We start from the raw sequence: 23,127 nt of genomic DNA, 5'->3' as shown, positions 1-23,127 counted from the left end.
ACGGTAATATTATACGTTGAGCGCCTTATGCCCTTATCACTCGCAAGGGCGTATTTCTTGATTTTATCACGCGTAAACGCAAACAAAACTCCGTTAATAAAGTGCATACTTCAATGTCAGTCGTGTCTGATGTGGGAACAATATTTTTGTCGATTTTTCTTCTGCAACTTGGACATTAGTAACACAACACATTAACCCCCTTCCAAAGTCTGATGATTATTGAATTTTTCCGTCAAGACACCCTCTATTCCGTCGGCTTTGAAGCGATCCATATCGTCGATAGCAATTTCTGCATCGACAAATCGCAAATGATTCGCTCCTGCATATCGCACGGTCGATCAATAGCGCATTACCAGTGGGCGACCGATCGACCCGCCTGCTAGAACAGATAGATAAATCTCGATCGCGCAGACTCCCGCACTGTTTGAGTATTCAGTCGTTACTGTCACGTGGCGTATTCTTTCGTAATAATAAAGCTATCAATCTCCGGACGTGATGCGATCGCGCCGTAAGTATCCAGGAAGATTTCCGGCAGATGCGGCCGGTATTATTGAGCGCGCCTTAGTTCCGTTCCAAATAGTTGTCGCGAGGTAAACAAGGCTTGAAATCGCGCGGGCGAAGTCCGTTTTCTCGTTTGCGATTTCCGATTTCACCGGTTACTGCGCGGCTCGTGGCTCGTATTGCGGCTCGCGGCTCGTGGCTCGTATTGTTCGAAACGAGCCAAGCTTGGTGTGTAGGCCTACAATTGGTACATACCTATGCCGTTCTCGAATGAACCGGGGCCTACGATAACTTAGTTAACTAAGTTATATGAACTAAGCGCGATATTTGTTGATTTTCTTTTGCGATTTCTGTAATTCTAATTCTAATCTAATTTGGAAAAAATGTGTAGCAATAATTCCCATTCGAATGTAGTTTGGAGAAACTCAAAATTTTCTCTGGACATTTCCTGGCTTATTTGTCGGATGATATTTTCCAGTGCTGAAATCATACGCTCCTTGCCATCAAGGGGTAAGTACCAATTCGAATTATAGTTTCAATGCTATTTTTCACTGTGTAAGGCTGTAAAACTCGATTGGTCGTAGCGCAGCATACGAAGCATGTATTACAGAGCTACGCACGTTTGCGCAAATGATATATGTGCGAAGTCGCGAGCAACTCGCAGCATTGTAACGAAGTTCAATGATATAGGTACCGGTATAGGTAAGGCATGTTTTTTCCGACTGAGGCTGCTGTGCACTGTGTCGTATGTTCGATTATTATCCGTGCAAATTCGCGCAATTCGACACCGAGACGCGCAGCCCCCGTCTTTGATCGTGGAGGCAGGAACGGGTTTAGAGTGGAAAAGCAGCGATAAATACGTGTGGAAATGCGTCGGTGGGCATTGGTGTTGCAACGGCATTTGCGGGTAAAGCGCGATGTTGGGTCTTGAGTGCGATTGCGTTGAGCCAAGTTCTTGTCAGCTGATAAGTGGACGGATTACGTCAGCGTTGATTGGTGTTCTCGGCTTTGTAAAACGTTAGTCGATATAACTGCGTGTACTGCGAAAACACCGGGCGAAAGATATACTAAAGCAACTTTTCGTATGGTGATTGGTGAAGGATGTTCAAGTTCATGTTCGCCCTGCCCAAGTGTCCAAGCTAATTTCATCAGTCGATGCGATATCAACTATTATTTATCGAAGGAAATTCGTGTATTTTCGAATTTCGATATTGCTTACGGAAATGAATGTAATATAAATATAATGTTGCTGACGATTAGCCATGACGAGTGTCAGCCGAAAATATTCGGGTTCATTTCAATATGAATATATTATTCAATTGTATATTGAAGTTATGTTCCTCGAAGAAGCTCTCCAAATATAACGTTACTTTCCATCCGCCCTGTTCGGCATTACGTGAATGTTTCCGTAGCGTGGGAATTGATATCTTATGGATTGCGTCCGAGAATCTAATGAATTTTCGCATACAATTTCGCTCTATCTAGTCGAGTATGTCGACGTGTCTTGGTAATTCATTGCTGATTGTAATCATTACCTCTGCCCGCAAACCAAAAACCTTGTCGCTCACGATAAAACGGCGGTTACGGCCGTTATTGAGCTGACGGCGGGATTTTTAATAAGATTGTTCTCAAGCGACCAGCCGTGTTTTTCGGCCTGTAAGGTCGAAGGCTCTAATTGCGCAGCGACGCCGTGAGATTGCCGACGGATTGACGGTGTTCTAACGTTTCGAATAGCTCATGTCAGACGGGTGTAGTTATGAATTTGTGCGCTCGGTTTGACGATTTGAACGCGTAAGCAATATTGCGCTTTGTAGGATTTATTCGCGATTATCGCGGAATTGCGTTTATTTGGCAATGGTTTGTGGTAACGCTTTTAATTTCCGCGAGACTCGGTTATTTGCGCATTCGATTTCATCATTCGGATTTCATCCGCTGCATTGTTGAATATATTTACGGAGGCGTGAATGGTCGCCATTTTACCTGTGCTCACGAATGAATTTGAATCGTGAATACACGCGAAGTTATCGTCACGCATTTTTCAGAGCTGTGGCGGCGCCGATGACAATCGCTTTTTACTTTTTGTTACATTATGGGTTTAATGTGGATTGGTCTATTAGTGCAAGTATATGCTTATGATTAGGGAATGTTTGTCTCAGCTTTGGCGTGTTTTCAGCTGTCATTGTGTTTCAGGCATTCAGTGTTGATCTGTTTGATGCTGCAATTGCTATGATATGGTAGATATTGTGATTGAGCCACCAGGCACAATATTCATATTTTGTTTTTTTCGTGCCATCTCACTTTCATTTTGCTTCAAGTTCGCTCACGCGAAAGTGGATACACGGCTTAGCAGTGTGGCTTGTCTGAGATAAGAAATTTCAGATTAGAACATATAAGAAATCAATCTGAATCATGTAAAGCCGTTGATTATTAAGCTCATCTAAACTTTTTCTCAGAAATGTTATGTTTACTGACAACACCCGTATCACTTGAAGAGCATAAGGATTTGTTATCTATCTGGCTAGCGCATTAAAGGTTATGATATTGTAAATACGTATGATTCAGTATTTTGTGATATCTGATTATTATCTACCACCTGAACATTATAAGTATAGGCCTAACTTTCCAGTAGTTCATTCTTTGAAATCACAGGGTGTAGATCTATGCATTTTGAGAAGGTTATCCGGACATCATTTCATGGAATTGCACTCAGTGAAAGCATACAGGACATAATAGTTTTGAACCTGAATAATTGAGAGTAATCTCATGGCACAGTGGTTTACTGTATACTGTAAATAATATTTCCAGTCATTGTCACGTGAATAGCTTCATATTTTTTCCCTGCATAAGGAAATAATCATGGTCGAATGAAGTAAACCCCAAAGCAGCCTGGATGATAGGTTTTTGAATTCACAAAGCATTCATCCTCAGTTATCTCGTGGCCAAAAAGTGCCATGATATGCAATGTTTTTTTTAGAAGTAAAGATATTTTGTTCATAACCATCAAAGAATTAACTTCCTTGATACTCGTACCTCGCAACACAAGAACGATATTGATTTAAAAAGTTTGAGTCCTCGTGAAAGAATAACATAATTATAGGGTATCACTGTTTGTACATAATGTAGCCTACATTCAGCAGCAGATGAATAAGAATATCGAAGGGAATCTTAGAGTGAGGTTTTAGTTATATCTTGAATCTTGCATCTAGCTTCAAACCTGCTTGTTTCTAAAAGCATAATTCTTCTATTGATTTAAATGCTATAGTCCCATATACTGGGCTCGGTTTTAACACAAATCTCAATCACTTTTCAGACTCAATCGAAAGACTCTAATTACTCTGCTAATGATAAACGACCGAAGGAAGACGCTGACAGTTTAGCCACGGCACATTTTGACAAGGACAGCGGAAAAGGAAAGGTTCCATCCACTCAATCATCGCATTATTACCGCTCATTCATGTCGCAATCGGAGCGACCGCCTCCAATGAAAGTGGAAAGTAAGTTTTATGATCTCCGTCACTGCGTTCCAATGCCGAAGTGTTTATTATGACTAAAATGTCTCGAGTTGTATTACTTGCATGTTTGGTATTGTTGAATTGTGAAAAGTAGTGTGAACTGGTATTCTTGCTGACAGAAAGTGTAGCCTATGTTTCAAAGATAGCCACTTTTTGATAAAGGTTCCCGATTCCCGTGTGTTTATCGACGAACCTTCAATGAGTATTGAAGACGTACTTATGCTAGCCTAATTGACATTGAAAAACCATTGGTTTGTAAATTAGTGCTCAATTTAATGTGAGTAGCCTACATGAAATATGAATGAAATCATTAGTGGTGTAGATCATGACAGATAATTTGCATTTGATTGATCATGTCAGTCTCATTTAAATCTATCGCAACTTTGATGTATTTTAGTATGCAAAGCCGATTAATTTCCTAAGTAAATGTAGGAGGGCTGATACGAACCGAGATTCAAGGACTGCAGAGTTTATTTGCAGCTTGAATCTATAGCTTTCATGTTGAATTACTGTATGACGCAGATACGTAGGCTGTAGGCTATCCTGTAATCTTGTAATAAGAGTTCTGTGAAACATGTTTCTGTTGCACGTGTCAGTTTGTTTCAAAGTATTTTGTGTGGTGATGAGGCTATTTTTTATGTTTTGTGTTTTTGACACTTCGGATGATATTCACTTAGTCATTACCTAAATTTATTATGCCTGTTTCATTGTGCGTCTTTCATGCAAATCGTGTGTGCATTTAAAAGGCTGTATGTTTCCAAAGTCTATGTCCAATGTTTGTGGTATGATTGAATTCCTTCATGAATTGACACACTACTTCCCATCTGCTTTATACCCATGTTTTATTGATGTCAGCATTACCTTAATTTTCTTGTAAAAGCAATAATTCGCTGGCTTACGAATTCCGGTTGGTTTACCAGTGGTACCTCTAATCGTTTCATGAAATTTACCCGAAGTGAGTCAATACTCTCCATGATGTTTACAGTGTAGATATGATTGTGTGGTGGTCGATTACCATTACACTCATGCGTGTTAGCTGATTTCTACCTTCTACTAAATTATTGTTACGGTGTCCACCATTTTGTGTGGCAGTCCTGGTACACTATTTTATCCCCACAAAAATATAATAATCCGTGTTTCCACTAGCTCAGGTATTGAGGTTAATAAATGGGTGCTTACTAATGTGGAATTCTCCCATAATCATGGCCCTATTGCTCATAATGTCTTGGAATAATGAACATAATCTCTAAGGTTAATGAAGTTACTGTGGTATGCTACTTCAGCTTGTTAGCTGGAATGAAATCGTAAATTTATAATTTATGATTTTCCAAATTCCAAGTATTCATATCATTATCAATAAAAAGTGTCTACACACTGAATTTTCTAACATAAATATTTGTTCGGATACAGCTACAATAAATTGAGGCTTCAAGCCAGTCTTGTGAAATTTGCAACCTGCACTCCCATTACTCTGCTCGTACTGTGACTGTTTAATGTTTATGGTGTTTATACTGACTCACCATTATAAAGTTAATGGCGAATTCATGAAATAGATTTTGACTGACAGTATGTTAACAATGGTTTGTTTACATCTGCCAGAACTGTACAAAGTGTACACGCCATCAAGGTTTAGTGTATAGCTGTGTTGTGCAGTCATGCTTTCATGCAATTTAGCTTTCTGCTCCAGGTATATAAATTGGTTGGAGGCTAGCCATGCTGATTTGTGATTAGCTGTGCAATTTTACAACTTGGTATTCAAAACACCAGTATCGGCACATAATTATGTCAATATGTATTGTCGCTCGGCTTGTCAATATTTAGATTTCAGACTATCGGTTTCAAAATTATAAACTTGGTGATATAAGACGCCCTGAAACAAGTGGGCCTACTTCTCCAATGTGTTTTTAAGATATCCAGATGGATTAACAAGTGTCTGGTGCCAGCCAGAATTGTGCAATTTATGAAATGTTATGTTCACGAAAACTGGAATGAACTTCGTGTCTGATTTTGTCTGAGGTCTTGACAGTGCTTGAGTTTCAAATTCCAATTGCATAAAATCTTAACATACAAGTTCTTATGGACAACCGTACTCGTTACTCGATAGGAAGTCGCGGAAATCAGAAGCTTCCAGTCGGCATTGCTGTGGCTCGACAAAGAAATCTGGCCGCTAGTAGCAAGTCGTCTCATCCGTCAGCGAAAAGTGCTTCCCATGGTGAGTTTGATTCTATATTTTGTTCTTGCATCTAGCAATGATCGAAATGTTATTTCGCCTAGATCTGGATCGGAGACATTTGGAAAATGTGTTGAATCGAGAGCGAGAAGTATTTTTAAGGTAGGAATATAATTCTTGATCACGTACTTTACTAGATGTTTTCGATGACGTGCTCTACTTTGTAGTTTTTAAATGCGTGACATCATCTTCAACACAAAGCTTCGTGCATTGCAATTTATTGAAAGATAGCAGACTATTTTCTATTTGAAACACTTGGAGAGCGGTGCAGTACGAACTGAAATTGGCGAGTCATGCCTGTGTTGAAAGTGTTAATTGTTCATTAATTGCTAAGAAATGTTAACTGTAATCATAATTGGTGACTCTGTGTCTGAAGAACTTAGGTTGAACATTGGATAGGTTGGCGATAGGTCATGGAAAAATTTCGAAGACAAGCAAATTGTTGGGTTGCAGGAGATCTTGAACGGTTGTTTTGTGATCAAACAGATCATTTCATGTGTTCGGTAATGTTGGTTCGGTGAAGGAAAAATATTTATTGCACTGATGCTGCGTCTTAATTGCTTAATCCTAAGTACTCACTAAGTACATTTTACTTGTGTACTTAAGGGAAAATAAGGAAATTTCAAACTTCACTTCGATGCTGCAGGCCAATGTTAGCAATCCATCGTTCCCTATGCTCAACGTACAATGCAACTCCGCGTTGCAAGGAAGTGAGTTAATCTCTGTCTTGTTGGTTGTTTTTCTATGTCTTTCGGAAATATCGGACTCCAAGTAAAGTTTGTTTGAGGAATTAGGAACAGTGGTATAGCTGCCATTTCTTTGTAAGCTAAAACATTTATGCAGAAATTATTGCATCCAGTATTAGTGTCCATAATCTGTGGACACTGGACATTAGACAATACCTATTGGTAGGAATTGTTTTCCATTTCTGTCAAATTATATGTGGTGTATATGTCATTCAATGCTAGATTTCGGCTTGTACCATTTAGTTTATTGTAAAACTATTCAACTTCATCCAACCAGTACATGTTAGCCTTTCCAATGTGATGATGATGATTGAAGATTACCTTTCGTCTTTTTATGCCTCGAGTATCATGCAATTACTATGTTTACACCATCAAAGATGAGGGCGTGCTGCAGTCAAATTCGACTTGAGTACCCTTCTCCACTTCTTCAAAGCGCGGTGTCATAAATCTGTTACATTATAATCTTCCCCATAACAAAGTGGTGCTGCCTTGCAAAATATGGATTACCTTAAATAAGGGTTACCATTTATCTGCCAGCTATTGACTTTCAGTACGTAATGACTTGTGATTTAAAATGATTGCTGGGATACCACCTAGTAATTTTCCTTCAATTTGCAGTGACTGTGTGTGAATGTCTCGTCGCTATTATTGCTTGGGAGATGTGCTTGTAGTTTCGCACCGTGAAAGTTCAGCAGGGCTGAGAGCGTGACCTATTATTCTGTTGTTGGTGATTTAAATAATCATGAGACCAGGCAGGCATGATACATTATAAAATATGACCTCAAATAGATAGTATAACCATATTTTCATATCTGATATAATTTTGCCCTTTGATTTTAGTTTGATGGTAGTTTGAATATAATGATATTGATATGTTTCACGGCAATGAATTTTACATTATTATTATGTGCCCGCTAACTCGCAAACAGGTCCTAATCAGATATATTTCACGAGCACAGCGATTGAATCAAATATTTGAAGATGTATTTTATGAATGTAATACCAGACGTAGCTCGGTCATAACTTTGCAGTAAGGTCGCTGGGAGACTTGTGTTTTCTTTTTAATGTGCACAAATGATTTTTGTCCTAAATTTGAAATTTTGACACCAGCTAAATCTGATAATTGTACCGTGTTCAGATTGGGAAAAAGAAAGATCTCTCATGACATCACTACTTCAATGGCAAGCCCAGCAACAATCGTCTCTCATTGGTAGCGGGCTGCAAAACCCATCCATGTGGCTCGGCGGTACGTCGCCCTACCACCTACCCGGGAACCAGCCGGTCACATCACTGGGATCGCAACAAGGTTCAATTCCGGGTTATCCGTTCTTGAGCGGCGGTTTGGGCGGACTGGTTATTATGCCGCGTAAGTTGACGCGTTCTAGGTTGAATTTACCATGATTGTGTTCTGACTTATATCGTTGACTATTGGTTTCATGTTACAAATTTTGGAATAATAAGGCTACAGTAGTTATCGGCGCACGGATCTGCGTAGGCTACTCGGTACCAAATCTTATTGTGACAGTTGAATGTTTTGATTTTAGACACCAAAATGGCATTACGTGCCACAAAATTTATGTCCGCGATCCGCCGTTAAGTACCAGTGATATCCTCAAAATTGTTTATAGACAAGTAAAATTGAAACTAATGCAGATCCTGGAGACGACGCGACTATGAACGGCCCGCGAAAAGTTGCTTCTAAGACCTACTTCTGAATGTTAACGCATGTCCGTGTACTAAAACCATAGGCTATAGATAGAAACTGGACCCAAAACTTGTTTACTTTGTTTTCCTGTTTATTTATGTACCGTAATTATGTAGCCTACGTATGTACGCCGTTTGCGTGATCCCGATTAAAAATAGGCCGATGTAGCAAAGTATGTTGTAACAATTTAAAGTCACAAGACACTGTTTCTATTTAGTTTTGTCCCAAGCTTGTCGGTCACGAATGACCTTGGCTCTGCATTATTATGGCGCTGAATATAGTTTAAACTTTTGGCTTGGCTCGCTAACGTATTTTGTGCCTATCATTTGGTCCCTCTGGAAGAATAATTGCCCACTCCTGGTCCAATGAATGGTGTGGTGTTCAAATTATGATAATAGCGTGATTGTCAGATCAAAATTTTGAAGAGAGAGGTGGCTATGAAATATGAAGAAGATTAGCAGAACGTCCATCGAAAGAGCTGGGTTGGGTTTGATGCCCAGATAAGATCACAAGATCGATGTGATATATTATCCAAATAGATATAAGCGTTTGACGGTTTTGCTGTAGCTACATTGTTCTGGTTAATATTTACTGTGTCGGCGTCTTTGTACGATTCCAGTATTATTCTAGACAGATTTATGAGCAAAGCCCAACTAATACAATCATGTTTGACACGAAAAATAAATTTTCACGCTCGCTCTCCTCGTGCGACAGAACTCCTGCAAGACCCCGGCGCTGGTGGGATGTGGCCGTCATTGGCCGCGTTGTGCGGGGTCGCCGGACCGCCGCCTTCGCACAACTTACCAGGCTCGTACGCCAGTCTGCTGTCGCACCGGCTCGGAAATTTGTCTCATCACGAGTTGCAGATGTTGCAGCAGCAGGCTATGATGGCGCAGGGCCTTCCGTTCCATCTGCCGAAGGTAGGTGTGAATCGTGTGCGGTATTCTGTTTCGTGTACGGACGGAGGTGGTCAATGTAGTCACTACTCGATAGAAGTAAATTACTAAAGTAAGCAGTTTCAAAAAGTATAATCGGTTGAGGGCTCGCATATTCTTGCCAGTTACGTAAAATTTGGACCGAGCACTTTAATGTAATGCTGCGTTAACTGTTATTGAACACACACAATATTCAGGCTAACCTACGGAACATCGACGAATATAACGGCGACATGGCTGCTTCAAGACGCCATTCACCAAGGACCGATCGCACCCGTAGTCCGTCTTCATTTAGGTAAGTTTATGTTGCGCCTACAGATATGGGTATGATAGCTTGGGTTTTAAGGTTCACTCGGCGTACTTGGATTAGATTGGGGTTTTTTAAACTTTGAAATGGCAGTAGAAAATTTTGCGCCCCCATCATTGTCAAATCGGAAAAAAAAGTGAAAACAAGCAACCGGGGTGTTTGAAATGAAAACTTTTAGTTTCGTGATGGGGAAGGCTTCACAGGTTACAGGATCAGCAGCTGTTCTGTTTGTAACTCTGCAGCGTGTTACTATCCTGATGACGAAACAGGAATGCTTCTTAGCTCCCAGTATTTTGTTTGTTTTTCCCGATCTTCCCCTATCGCCGTTATCGCGCTGTACGTGCCTTTAGTCTGTTTTTGAAACCTTTCGTATGTTCGGCTGTTGTTTAATGTTACGTCTCATTATTTATGGTCGCTTCTACTGGATTATCTGCGCACCCGATTGGTCAGTTTTTGCGGGAGATAAGCTTTCGGATTGTGTTAACAGGATTTGTAGATGTAATCTCTTCCTGTAATTGAACTTGTATTATTAAAAGCTCGCTCGTGATGATGAAATAAATCTCCATTTAGGATATAGCTGACTTGAGGAGCTGTTAATTCCTTAGCTAGAACCTGGATCTGCATTAGTATACTGGTATACACTATACTCTCCTATATGCTTAACAGAATATATAATTCTCTCTCTTCTTTCTGTCATAGGCACAGATCTTTGACATGTAGATGCGAATTTTCGCTCGAAATCATATTTTACGCGATCATACATTCTATCTGACTTTATAGAAAATGCGCATCTCCGGACTACCGAAAACGGACGTTAAGCTGTTCATCGAACCCGACTGTTGTTTCTCCGCCACCGAAACCAAATTTACGTGCGACGCCGGACCCGAAACCGGTCCAACCGCCGCGGGCACGTCCGAAATCGAACCACGCAGACGCAAAATGGACCGGACCCCTGGAAAAGGATAAGGATCTACCGCGAGTGTCTGACAATCGAAAATCGGAAGGGCCCGTTTGCGTTGACAATTCGTCAAGCGCAGTATTGGACCTTACTGTATCGTCTGCCGATAACTCGCCCTGTTCCGAAAAAACGACGCCTTCGAAAAATGACAGCCTCAATTTCGATAAACGCGCGGTCTTGGACAGTAAATCGAATCACGCCGACTCTGTGAATATATCGAGAGAGGTTGTTACGTCTCCTGTTGCAATCGATGTTGAAGAATTACGGCCCGTTGATTCCGCGCCTACCGTGAGCTCTGGCGTGGAATTGCTGACCAGGGCGGCCGACATCCATTTGCGGAACTTGGACACGCGGGAGGATTTGTCGCGGAAAAGGCGGCGTTCCGAGTCGACCAGTGTCGTCGACGGGGCGGTGCGGGTGACGAACGGCGGGGCTGTCTCCGAGGGGGTCCCGGGAAGTGCAGTCTCGCTAGTTGAAGCCTTGGCGTTTGACGCTGACGTTTTGGACGCCGTTCGCGGGATCACGATGTTAAGTCAAGTGAGCTGGCTTGGTCTGTCGCAATGGTGTTAATATTAGTGGTCAGTGGATATATGAGCATATGGGTTAAAGTTAGCATTTGGGTAGTGTTAGCATTAGATTTAGGGTTACTGTTGGGTAAAATTAATTTTATAGTTGATTTGCGCAAGATGAATTATTGGGAAGCGAAATTATGTGTGTTACTGATTTGCGATACGATTTGTGACAACTTGGTCTTGTCGTGCGCGTCTTCCAATGTATCCGTGCAGATGTCACAGGTTTGTCCTGATTATATCGACAACGTTCTCTTTCAGTCATACCGTAACCAAAACCAAACAAACGTGCGAAACCTTACGACCGGGGACAGCAATCCGAAAGCCCCACGAATAAGCGACACGCCGCAATCTCCTTTGGACTGTAACAGCGACGTGCAATCAGCCGTTTCTTATGGATCCACCGCTGACTTGGCAATCATTTCCGGTGGTGAGAAATTATTTCTGTTTTGGATGCAATGGAATGATGTTTTATCTACATGTGGGATATCCACTGAAACCCTGATCAACAGGCTTTTATCGAATTTTCAATGGTAAGTGCTGTGTCACGGAACATACTCGATGTGTGTATATTTATATAGGAGACAGACTCAGTTACGTTATCTGCCTTCCTTGAAACGAACTTGCATTACGCAGATGGGATGTCGAGCAGTGAATTGAAGGACTCTGAAAACTCGAAGTTACCGCTCAAGCGTCGGCTCAAGAAGCCACTCTCTTCGAAAAAGTTTTCCAGGGAGGAAGAGAGAGCGACAGGTAGGAAACTGTTTGGCTGTGTAATGTTGGGTGAAGTTAGGCACCTCGTCAGGAAGGGGGACATCATTTTTTATGCAACCTCGCGTGGCATGATGGACATCGATTTCCATCAGTACAAATTCAATGACCCGTCTCTACGGGTAGGCTTTGTTGTCGAGTGTTTGAAAACCACTTATTATGATGGCATACCAGTAATAATAACCTGGAAAGTTGTAACGTACGCTTTTTACGGCACATCATTTTGAAGTTATTTTATGATTCTTGGCCGTGACCATTTCGTAGTGTTTTGTGACGATACACGCTGGTCGATCACTGACTTGTGGAAATGTTCTTTCAGCAAACACACGTAGCTTGTCCAATGTGTTTTGAATGCCAAGTTATGAACTTGAGGTTTCGAGGCTGCCACCGTGGGCAGAATCTAACAGAACTGTATTTTACGTTGTTAAAATTACTCTTAGTACGAAGGGCGCGTGTTTTCCTTACTCAAAAACATAACTCTCGACGCATCACAATTAACAGTCGACTCAGATTCGAGTGCTTGAATTGTGACTTAACTGGGACCGGTGCCACGGTTTGGCAGCTTCTTTGGCATCTGTCGCCAGACTGGACACTGGACAGCTAGAAAATATCCAGTCTTTAAAATAAGATTAGAATTAGATTTATAGCGATATATTTTTACGAATTAGCCAATAACTAAAGTTATAGCTACACCGTTTTTTTCCAAATTAGATTACAATAGGATTATAGCTGCAGTTCTTTTTCCAAACTAGATTGCAATTAGAATACCGATTTCGCAAAAACTTTGGCATTGATTGAAGTTCGGTTCATGCCAAATCAGAGGTCATTCTCCCGAGTATGAGAATCGCAAATATCTGTACAGCAAGCGTTGGCTCGTTTTGCACTGTACATTTCTCTTACAGCATTTTCAGGAAACCGAAAATGCGATTAGAATCAAAATTACAGCATAGGAATATTCCACAAACTGAATTAGAATTATACTACCGGCATATCGCCCTTAATTAGTCTGATTAGACGAAGTCTGTCTGCCGCAAATAGCCGACCTGTAACGCAGCCGTTTCTACCAGGGGCTAGCTTCAAATTGGACGACAGCATGGAGGCGCGAGAGGTGGACATGAAAATGAGACTGGCCGACCTTCAGAGACGCTATAAAGAGAAGCAGAAGGAGCTGGCCAAGATCCAGAAACGAAACAAAAGGGAGAGAATCGACACCGCATCTTCCGGCGGCAGGTACGCAGGTCTCTCACGCTCGTCTACTGTAACTCTCGAGGGTTCGTTTTCGGTTTCTAGCGTGGCCGGGGAGCACTTTTCTGTCGGAAGTCTGAGTTCCGTTTCGTCGACTTCCCTGCATTATTCGTCGCCCAAGTACAAATTCGGGGAGATCACGGCTCTCACCGCCAGGAACAACGTTTGTCCGCGAACTGGCTCGCTGCCGAAGGTTTGTTGAATAGAACGGTGCTTTTCAACCTTTTTTTTCAGAGTTTTGAACCCTTTAATGTCGTAGCTTCAACTCGTGCACCCTTTTCAGCGATACTGTCTGTAAGAAGATGTGACTTCCACATGTAAAATTGCCAGTTCGCGGTATTAATTACTATTTCGTAGACTTTAGCCGACTAAAAATACACCTATCTGCCAAATATTGTTTGTTTGCTACCTAATTTTCATTTCCTGACTAAAAAAGAGAAAAAACCTTAACATCCTCTGTAAGATGCAAGTATTTCCCGCACAAATTCATCGGAAATTCACAACTTGTATCGTACGGAATGACATGGAACGCGTTCCAAGATTTGGAATTTTACGCAGTCGGCACGTTTCAATTACGAATAATCCGTATTTCAGGACCTTGGGAATAGCGGCCGAGACCCGAGCCTTGAACTGCACCGCGAAAAATCAATATTCGAAAAGTTTGCGTCGGAGGTGTGCGCTTTCGAGAAAGTCAACGAGAATGGCTGCGGCTTCAAAGGTGTGATAAAATATTATGCGTTGTTTGGAATGTGGGTTCAACATGTGCTTTGCCGCTTGCTTCTTGCAGACATTGAGAGCGAAATGGGCCCGGACCAGCATCAGGCGCCTTCGGGAAGTCGTAAACGTAAATTGGACAAGCCGAAACGAATTTGTTTACCGCCTGGGGAGACGCCTACCGTGCCTTTAGTGGACCCGGCGAAGAAAAATGTAAGGATATCAAAGTGGTCCTTTGTTCTCTCATTCAGATGTGATTTCAAATATCTACTCTTACATTCTGGCTTGAAGTTTGTAATTGATCTGCTATGTCCGTTAGACATACTCCTGTTGGGATCACTGGATTCGGTGAAAATATACAGTGTAAAAATGTTAATGACTGAGGTTTTGTGAATAGCACGTTACCCCAAGTGCGTTGTACGTCATTGTGACGGAGCTTTGGTTGCGTGGATCGCACTGTTTTGAAGGCCTGCTTCCAACTCGCAACTAATCTGCCGTTACGTGCTGTAGTGACCTTTAGGGTCTGGGAAATCAAGTACACTGCCAATATTAAGTTTTCGAGTCTCGTACGTTATGGCGTCATACGCATTGGAATGAATGGAGAACATCCTCATGTTTTCCCGACCATAAATATGATACGGCAGTCCAGGTTTCAAGGCTTTCAATGTTGGGATTGAAGTATCGGAACGTTTGTTGTCGTTGATGGAACAGATCTAATTTACAAGGGGTTTATATATTTGATTATGGAAAAATTGAATCTCGCACTCAATTCTAATTACTAAACTACTGATTACTAAACTATGAGCATTACTCTGTGCTGTCATACATGAGGATGAATGATAAACTCTACTTCAGCAGTCGAATTTCGCCGGTTTCAACGACGGGAAAGCTTTGTTTGCTGCTAATTCCGGTCGGAAAACCAAGAAAGCGTCAAAAAAATTTCCACTCGAATCGGCCGAGGATAGCGCGACCATGTCTTGGGTAAGTCGATCTCTTTTATACGTTTGTTTTTCCGGTAAATCTAGTAAATGTAACCGCGGCAATATAGCTATTTTTAGGCATCACTGATATGACTTGAGTAATGAATTTTTAGCGATACTATGCAATTGGTGTAATATAACAAGTGTCGGCCGAAAATATTTGGGTTTATTTCAATGTGAATATGTATTTCTATGGTATAATTCATCAACAGCATCGTTTTTCACTATTCTAACGCCGTGAATAGTGTTATTGAGGAAGCCTCGATCTGTTGCAGGTTTTCAAATCGAAGAGCAAGTCTGAGAAGCATGCGGAGAAGAGCCACAAAAAGCGGAAACGTGAGAAGGCGGATACCGACTCTAGGGTAATTTTCTCAGGTTTACTTGCTCAGCAGCGTGTATTGACGTATTGTGGCTATTTGGTTTTGACGCTTGCATATTTGGTTGGTGCTGTATCAGAAATGGTATTAAAAGGTTTCTGCCGAGAATGTATCTTTTCTTGTGAGCCGGTAAATATACCTTTTTCTCTTAGCTATAAGTGTTTAAAGTATAATTACATTCAACTCATCCCAGTATTATGTCATACAGTCTTTCATTATACAGTCTGAAGTAGTCGAGAGTAAAGCAAAATTATTTATATTTTTACGATGCAACGTGATAAACATAAAATCATCTATGTGTATTCGAAACATTCTCTCTTTACAGAAGCACGGGTCTGCCAATGGCGGTAAAAAGAAGAAAGATCGAAAGGCGCCGATTGAAAATGCACCTCAACTAGCAGCACCAATTGAGCCTGAAGTTGTGGAATCGGAACAGATACCAACTCCGAGACTTGAGTTAGTATCAAGCTCCATTAACCATTAAGTGAATATCGGGTCAGCTGCCGCATTGTGCTTTTACTTCTGCTGACAACCAAACTAAACAGTCTGTGACATATTGAACCAAGTGTGCTTGCAGCAGAAGCCAACTGCGTATAGTAAGCACAGATACGCACCATGCATATATGGTAATTCCCACCATGAAAAGTAAATACAGCTAGGCTCTTATGTAGTGCAAGGCCAAGCGTATCATTTCGTCGCGCTTTTCAGGCTTAGAGAAGAGGACCTCGTCAAAGGCTTGCAAGTTCTGGTGCCTCTCGAAGACAAGTTGCTCTACTTGTGTCAAATCAATCCAATTCAACCTCCCGACATGTAAGTAAAAGTCTTGAGTGCTCTTTTGAAATTTGTTGCCTCATCTCCAGAGCTGGCCAAAATCTGGTTCCTGGATGATTTGATGTCGAGTGAGGTTTTCGATTTGGCTAAAGATTCGAGTCCCTTGACTTTTTTCTGTAAAATTTCATCAGTTACGAAGTCACGGTGGAAGGCGAACGCCATCGGCACCGGCCGATTGTCATGTGCCTGGAGCAGATACTGAAAGAGGCCGTGCCGGACATCAAGCCAAAGAGCGCGGCGGACGTCTGCGAGGGGTCGAGGGTCGCGGCATATTGGAGCCACAAAATGCACTGCCTGTACACCGGGACCACGGCATTCGGTGCGCATAGCTTATTCATACTATCGGCGTATGTCATATCGTAGACCACGGGTCAGGAACCTTTTGCATCATAATAGCCATGTCAACCCTGTATACCGTATTCAATTTCAACTCCCAAGTTTGAAGAAGTAAACGTCCCGTACAAACTTCATTTATTTACGAGTAAGAAACTTGTCTGTCCACTCCTAAAAGCATTTCACGGTCTGCATACATCAATCCGTCAGTACTAGGCATGATAATGTCATTGGAGAGGCTGACAGCTACTGATCGGAATGATTTTTCTATGGAGTTAGATATCGGTCGGTCTCCATCGCAAACCCGACGGCTGTTTCTCATCATGATTTTTCTTTTCACACAAAACACTATTATTATGTATATATTGATCCAATTCTATGAAGATCATACACCGCTTTGGTCATGTCATCATTGTTATGCTCCACAAATTTGCACTGTACTTTCTGTCATCGGTTAACGAAATCTCTCTCTCTTGTGAGACTCGGTTACATGGCAGAAGCTTAATTCACTACCGAATAGTCCGCGTTTTATCGGGAAAATAATTCTCTCCTTTCACGTACAGACGATTCTGATGACTCTGATGCGGAGGACGGTAAGGAAGAGGGAATGATCCAAGTCGAGTTCGACGATGGAGACTCGAGCATGATTCCTCTCGAAGATATCAGGCTTCTGCCGCGAAATTACCCGATCATGCAGCCCGACACCCCGTTCATGATGAACTTTGTGAATCGCAGGAGGAACACTTCAGGTGGGTGTGTTGATAGTTGCGGGTGAATTTGGCACTCGGGGCCCCCAAATCCTAATCCAACCCCTAACTTTATAGCTTAACTCCTAACCTGAATACATTGCTACTATGTGCCAAATGATGAATTCACCAGGCACCATGTTACGTAATTCACATGCACATACATTGAAAAATATTCAAAAATATTGATGCATCGCTTTTATAATGCCTAATTATAAAATGCGAGGAATTGACAGTTGCCGTCTCGACATGTATGAGTGGATTTGGTATTTTCAACCCTATCCCGTTGCGACTGACATCCGTTTGAAAGCCAAATGATAATCGTGAACCAAGTTATCAGAAATCCAGCTTTAAAAATACTGTGAATCCAAACGTATCCAAAGATATCAAACTCTGTTTCTTTTTTAACATCTAAATCCCTGAATTTGTGACAATTAAGAGCGTTTTCCCGCAGACATGTCGAATAAGGAGACGCCCAGAGCGACGCAGAGCAGGGCGAAAAAAGCGAAGTCCGACAGCAAGGCCAAGTCCGGTGAAAAAGGGCCGGACAAGACCGCGGGACCCTCTAAATCCGGGAACGCAAGCCGGGACGCGTCGAAGAGTCTGGAGAAGGCGCCAAGTCGTGGTGACGCTGCCGCGTCATCGTCCGCGTCCTCTGCTGATGATAGCGATCTCGGTTTTTCAGACAGGTACATCTATGTAATTTAAATCCAAATAAATTTGGTATCTTGTGCAAGTTCAAGCCCGGTAATAGCTGGAATTCCTTCAAAATTCGCATAAAAATTGAAAATGATTAGAAATTTCATGTCCATGACCAAATCCACCTTATAAATGATCCAGATCCGGCCAAAATCATCAAATCTGTTTTTCTTTCCAAAACCATACCAAATATGTCCAGCGTCACCGTCAGCAACATATATTTACAATCAAACACCAGTTCTACAGGAATCTGCTATTTCTAGTTTAGGAAACGTAGCGACTTGGCATTCTCGCCAAGAAATGAGCTTCCACTGTAGTCGTAAAAGAATTATCGACTGGACTAGGCCAACTCTTATTTCTCCAGTTAGAGTTTCGCCACAATTATGCCCTAACAGTCATATTATTTCTGTGATACAATATCCGATGCTTTTGCCTTGAGTTAAAATTAGAGTTAGAACCCGCTCCTCGCAAAAAAAATGAGGTAAGGTGCGAGTTTTGCGTTAAATCAGTAACGGCTTTCCTTTGCGGTGCCGTGTTCGGTATTTAAATGTTAATTTGTTAAAATATTTAGCAATTAGGACCTGTTTGCCTGCTAGCATAGCACGAGTGTGAGGCAGAATGATTTTACGTTCTCGTATGTTGCTTTATCAGCGACGATACTTTCGACGGGGAAATCCACTGTGACGGTAGACGGATTCCTTGCGATTTCAACGAGGAGTCCAGCGTGAATCGCAGTAAGTACTAATTTTATGCACTTGATAATAGTTCTGGTCACAAAGCCATTTAATTTTCACACTTGGGCTTTTGTAAAGTAGAAAGTAGTATTTGCATCGTAACGCCGAAATAGCCCCATATGTTTTTTCAAAATTGTTCTGTAGTATTCATTTTAAATCAGAAATTCTTTCTCGAGCTCCATCTCGTCAATTCTTTCATGTCATGTCATTTTTTTTACGGCATTTTGTATTTCCGCAGAGCACAAGCTCTGGAGCTGGCACGACAAGGACGTGCAGAAGAGGACCGTGAAGGGCAAGGCCAAAAAGATCTGCCACAAATCAATAAAGAGAGGCGACGAAATCATATCGGTAACGAGCTGCCTGTTGATAACTGCGATCGCGTGCTGACGGAAAGCTTCTTTCACAGTGTGGCGATTCGGCCGTGTTTCTGTCCGCCGGCCGGATGCATTTACCGTACATCGGCCGTATCGAGTCTATGTGGGAGTCGTGGGGCGACAACATGGTGGTCAAAGTCCGGTGGTTTTATCACCCGGAAGAGACGAAGCGCGGTCGGCAAAAGTCGCACGGCAAGGTAGGACACTCTCTGTTTTTCGCAGTGCTTTGTTGGATACGTAATGGGGGCTGCATTTCTTGTGTCTACTATAGATAACTAACCTACGGATGGATACGCAACCTCCGTCATCCGCTTGCTTGCCCGGAGCGAATTACTGCCCTGCAATCTAATAGCAGTATAATTTCTAATCCAACAGCTGGCGAACTGAGCCCGTTAATAAGCTACTGCCGCGCCGATTCCGAAAATATACATTCAAATTTCATCAGCGCAATGGAACCACCCCAAAATACCGTCAAAAGTCTGAAAATCGGGATTGTTCTAAACCAGTGGTTCCCAACCTTTTTTGACCCATCGCCCCCTTTTCAAGGTCAACACCTATCATCGCCCCCCAAATTTTTTGTACCGAAAATTGGGCATACAAACTGTAATCACCGGCGGGTTGACTAAAAAAAAAAAAAGGTCAAATTTTCGGCTCGATGTCCAATTTGACACCCTTTTGTAACTAAATTTCCGTGGGTTAACAAAAAAAAAAAAGGTCAGCCGTTTTGACGCGTCATCGCCCCCTTCGCTATTTTCGCCCCCCTTTGTCCATTTTCGCCCCCCTGTCGCCCCCTTCGTCATTTTCGCCCCCCTAGACTGCCAATTCGCCCACGTTGGGAACCACTGTTCTAAACAATTGCAGTGACCTTTGCGTGGTTGAGATTGTTCAGAACAATGCGAAATTTTATACTTCAACGTCTGTTTCGAGAGGTTTCCATTGGCCTGATCGGATTTTAATGTGAATTTTCTGAATCAGTGCGACAGTAGCTTTCAAATAAGACCAACTTTATTTAATTTGAGGGCTGCGGTCGCCAACTATGGGATTAGAAACCATATTGCTTTTAGGTTGCTGAGCAGTTGAGTTCTCCGGGAGTCGCGTATATATACGTAGGTACGTTATCTATGTAAGCCAACATTGACGTAAGCGGCAGAGATGAGCTGCTTTAATATTTTCGTACCCAAATCCAAAACGTGAAATTAATTTGTATCCCGCCCAAATCCAAGTTCGTATCCGGTAATGACTGAAATCTTATTCAAACACCGCATGAAAATCTGAAGTTGTTTGAATTGAATATTATTCTCGTATTGAAACGAAGCCGACAGATAAGAGCAAAGCTACTCTTTGTCCATTCGATATAAATCTATAATAATATTAAAAGGGAAATTTTTCCTTCCCCATTAAAAACGTTGCTAACTGCTAACCCCACTCCATTTACTTATCAGCACCCCTTGTACAAGTCGTCTCACATCGACGAGAACGACGTGCAGACTATTTCGCACAAATGCGAGGTTGTTTCCTACAAAGAGTACTGCCGTCGAATGAGGAACAACGAACAAAATATCTTCTACTGCGCCGGGACTTATGACCCGGCCACCGGGCAAGTTACACACGAACACACAGACAAGCGAAAAAATCCAAAATCATGAGTTAGGCAATATGATATCGTGACGCAATCAGAAACCTATTTGCACATGCACAGCTACATATTAGCGTGATAGTTCTGTATATGCTTCACAGTCTGTTTCGGCCCTAGCCGATGTATTCCGTGCATGAGATGTTGGTCAGACATGGGGTAATTGTATTTTTCGAAATATCCGTATTGTTCGGATTGTAGGTATAGCTAATGTGTTGCATCGCGATATGCATTCTTTGTAATGGCTGAATCTCATCCTATTCTCGTATTGTCCTTCCTGAAGCAGCTATCAACCGTTTTCACCATTCTTTAGTCGCAGATCGTGAACGATAAAGTAACTCACATAATGTCACAATTTCATAGAAACTTGTCCCTCCATGGTGCAGTCTCCTCGCAATCATTATATTACTTTTCCATTTGGTCGTAATGGATAACCGCAAGATTTTTCTGTAGTTGTAGTAAAGTATCTGTAATCTCAATCGATCTCATGGATGAGATAATTGCCCCACGCCTGATGATGTCAGCTCTTCCTATGTACGAATTTCATGCATTGCCATTTATGCAGCAGTTTCATACGGCAGTGTATTGTACTATAGCCGATTGTGAGTGTTACTATATTTTTGGAATGTGCCACGACCAGCTTAGCTAATCATGGCCAGGATTTTGGCGGTGCGTGCTATCAAGTATCGCTGATGTTATTCGTTTTTGTTACGTGATATCCCATCTTTTTGTAAAGTCATTGGTGGTTGCAAACTTGTCTTCTTTAGAAACATGACTGTTATGCATTATATAGGTTTGGACAATATGGCGTTCATGTATTAGCAATGCTATCTTCTTTCGTCTTTTTTATAAGCTCTTTTACGCTGTATTTTCTTATTAAGCTTCGGTGCCACTCTTGAATATATCTCGAATCAATTTCTTTCTCTGCTTGACTTCTTCTCTCACTTTCGTTTTTATATTATTTTGCTTGTTTCTATTGTGATAATGTGCTTTTAAAGATGGAATTATCGCATCCTTTCAAAGTTCAGACTTGCGGTGTTGCAAGTTTTCTTGCTGGTATTGTGATGATGCCAATACACTTGAGATGTTTACGGAAAGTTTTCCGTCTGTTGATCGATTCTAGTTAGTACTGGGTGGAAGCAAGGTGCAGGCACACGTACGACTCCGAACACTATCGTAATCATAAACTTCTCATGAAGTGAAGCATAAATTGGAAGAAGAGACACCAACTTGGCTTCAGAAGTGTTGGCAATGCTACGGTCTACCAATGATATGATTTTTTGCACTGGAGGTATCGTCCAGGATCGCGTAATTAGAGCCAGTAGCAGAACTTGAGTAAAACGGAATTCTCCGGCGTTTCCCTTCCAGACGTGATGCATACAGCGTTTGAGTCGATCAATACTATTCTGCTATGTCCTTGCTGCCCTGCATTTCACTGGTCTTAGCGCGCTACAATGCAAGCCGATCTATATAGACCTATATTCGTGTGATAATCTTCATGATTCATATTATATTTGTCCCGTAATGTCACATTCGTGAGATGTGTTGAACTGATTAAATAAGGACCCTAATATAAAGCCGTAAAAAGCCTATTAAATGTCACGAAACGATATTTTATACAAAGCGTACTAGACTGTGCAGTTGATCGATATTAGGGTTACCATATTTTGAGATAGGAACAAGTGGACACTTAAAAAATACTGAAAGCTCTAATGCCGGAAAAGAAAACTGTTCGACCCATAGTACTGCGTTGTCCTAAAAAAGGTCATCTTCCCATCTACTCAAATCCACGTCTCGCCGTATTTTTCGTTGGTTGTCTTGCCAACTCTCGCGTGAGCTGCGTCGGAGTCGACTTTTTTTATCTCATATTGATACTTTTTCTAGAAAAAGAGAACATTTAGGCGTCCTCCGAGGGCACTTTCAATTTATTAAAAAAATAGGACATACGGTAACCCTAAACCGATACAGCCGGTTCGTCTCGGTCGTATTGGTGTGAGTGTGTGTGTGTATACTGTGGGGTGGGGGTGGGGGTGGGGGTGGTGATCAAGCCGTTTTTACAATATTTTGAGGCTACTTCGTTTATATCTCTCACCCGCCGTCATTCAATTTGGTTCCAGTAATCCCTTATCCAAACTTGAACCCGATCGGAACAGCCATCAATACCGACCCACCAAAAGAACGTAGGTACTAGTACATAGTGATCGTGATTAGTTCTAGTTCAAGTTTA

The 23,127-nt window shown here is 41.8% G+C and overlaps 1 protein-coding gene across 4 annotated transcripts in view; it reads left to right on the top strand.

Annotated features, from left to right (window-relative positions):
- The window catches only part of LOC145459156 (uncharacterized), a 31,540-nt gene extending 9,543 nt beyond the window's left edge, over window positions 1-21,997 (top strand). The window contains exons 1-26 of one of the 4 annotated variants that reach the window (XM_080337788.1): window positions 871-1,011; window positions 3,812-3,995; window positions 6,118-6,225; window positions 6,288-6,345; window positions 6,850-6,953; window positions 8,128-8,355; window positions 9,409-9,614; window positions 9,827-9,924; window positions 10,717-11,431; window positions 11,725-11,893; window positions 12,100-12,216; window positions 13,302-13,464; window positions 13,525-13,672; window positions 14,074-14,197; window positions 14,267-14,406; window positions 15,049-15,174; window positions 15,449-15,535; window positions 15,876-16,006; window positions 16,259-16,360; window positions 16,513-16,700; window positions 17,278-17,463; window positions 17,915-18,149; window positions 18,811-18,893; window positions 19,132-19,241; window positions 19,300-19,464; window positions 20,710-21,997. In XM_080337788.1, the coding sequence (XP_080193914.1) occupies window positions 3,956-3,995; window positions 6,118-6,225; window positions 6,288-6,345; window positions 6,850-6,953; window positions 8,128-8,355; window positions 9,409-9,614; window positions 9,827-9,924; window positions 10,717-11,431; window positions 11,725-11,893; window positions 12,100-12,216; window positions 13,302-13,464; window positions 13,525-13,672; window positions 14,074-14,197; window positions 14,267-14,406; window positions 15,049-15,174; window positions 15,449-15,535; window positions 15,876-16,006; window positions 16,259-16,360; window positions 16,513-16,700; window positions 17,278-17,463; window positions 17,915-18,149; window positions 18,811-18,893; window positions 19,132-19,241; window positions 19,300-19,464; window positions 20,710-20,913 (4,035 nt within the window). In that variant the 5' untranslated portion in view covers window positions 871-1,011; window positions 3,812-3,955 and the 3' untranslated portion in view covers window positions 20,914-21,997. Of the gene's footprint in view, window positions 1-870; window positions 1,012-3,811; window positions 3,996-6,117; window positions 6,226-6,287; window positions 6,346-6,849; window positions 6,954-8,127; window positions 8,356-9,408; window positions 9,615-9,826; window positions 9,925-10,716; window positions 11,432-11,724; window positions 11,894-12,099; window positions 12,217-13,301; window positions 13,465-13,524; window positions 13,673-14,073; window positions 14,198-14,266; window positions 14,407-15,048; window positions 15,175-15,448; window positions 15,536-15,875; window positions 16,007-16,258; window positions 16,361-16,512; window positions 16,701-17,277; window positions 17,464-17,914; window positions 18,150-18,810; window positions 18,894-19,131; window positions 19,242-19,299; window positions 19,465-20,709 lie in introns of those variants that run through there. The other 3 variants (XM_080337786.1, XM_080337787.1, XM_080337785.1) reach the window with 3 other exon arrangements.
- Window positions 21,998-23,127: the final 1,130 nt, after the last annotated feature.

Source organism: Botryllus schlosseri, chromosome 16 (genome assembly GCF_051294905.1).
Source record: "Botryllus schlosseri isolate E-star chromosome 16, Bs_hap1, whole genome shotgun sequence".
NCBI lineage: Eukaryota > Metazoa > Chordata > Ascidiacea > Stolidobranchia > Styelidae > Botryllus > Botryllus schlosseri.
The sequence above is the reverse complement of the archived record's forward strand: the minus strand, read 5'-3'. Positions and strand labels throughout refer to the sequence as shown.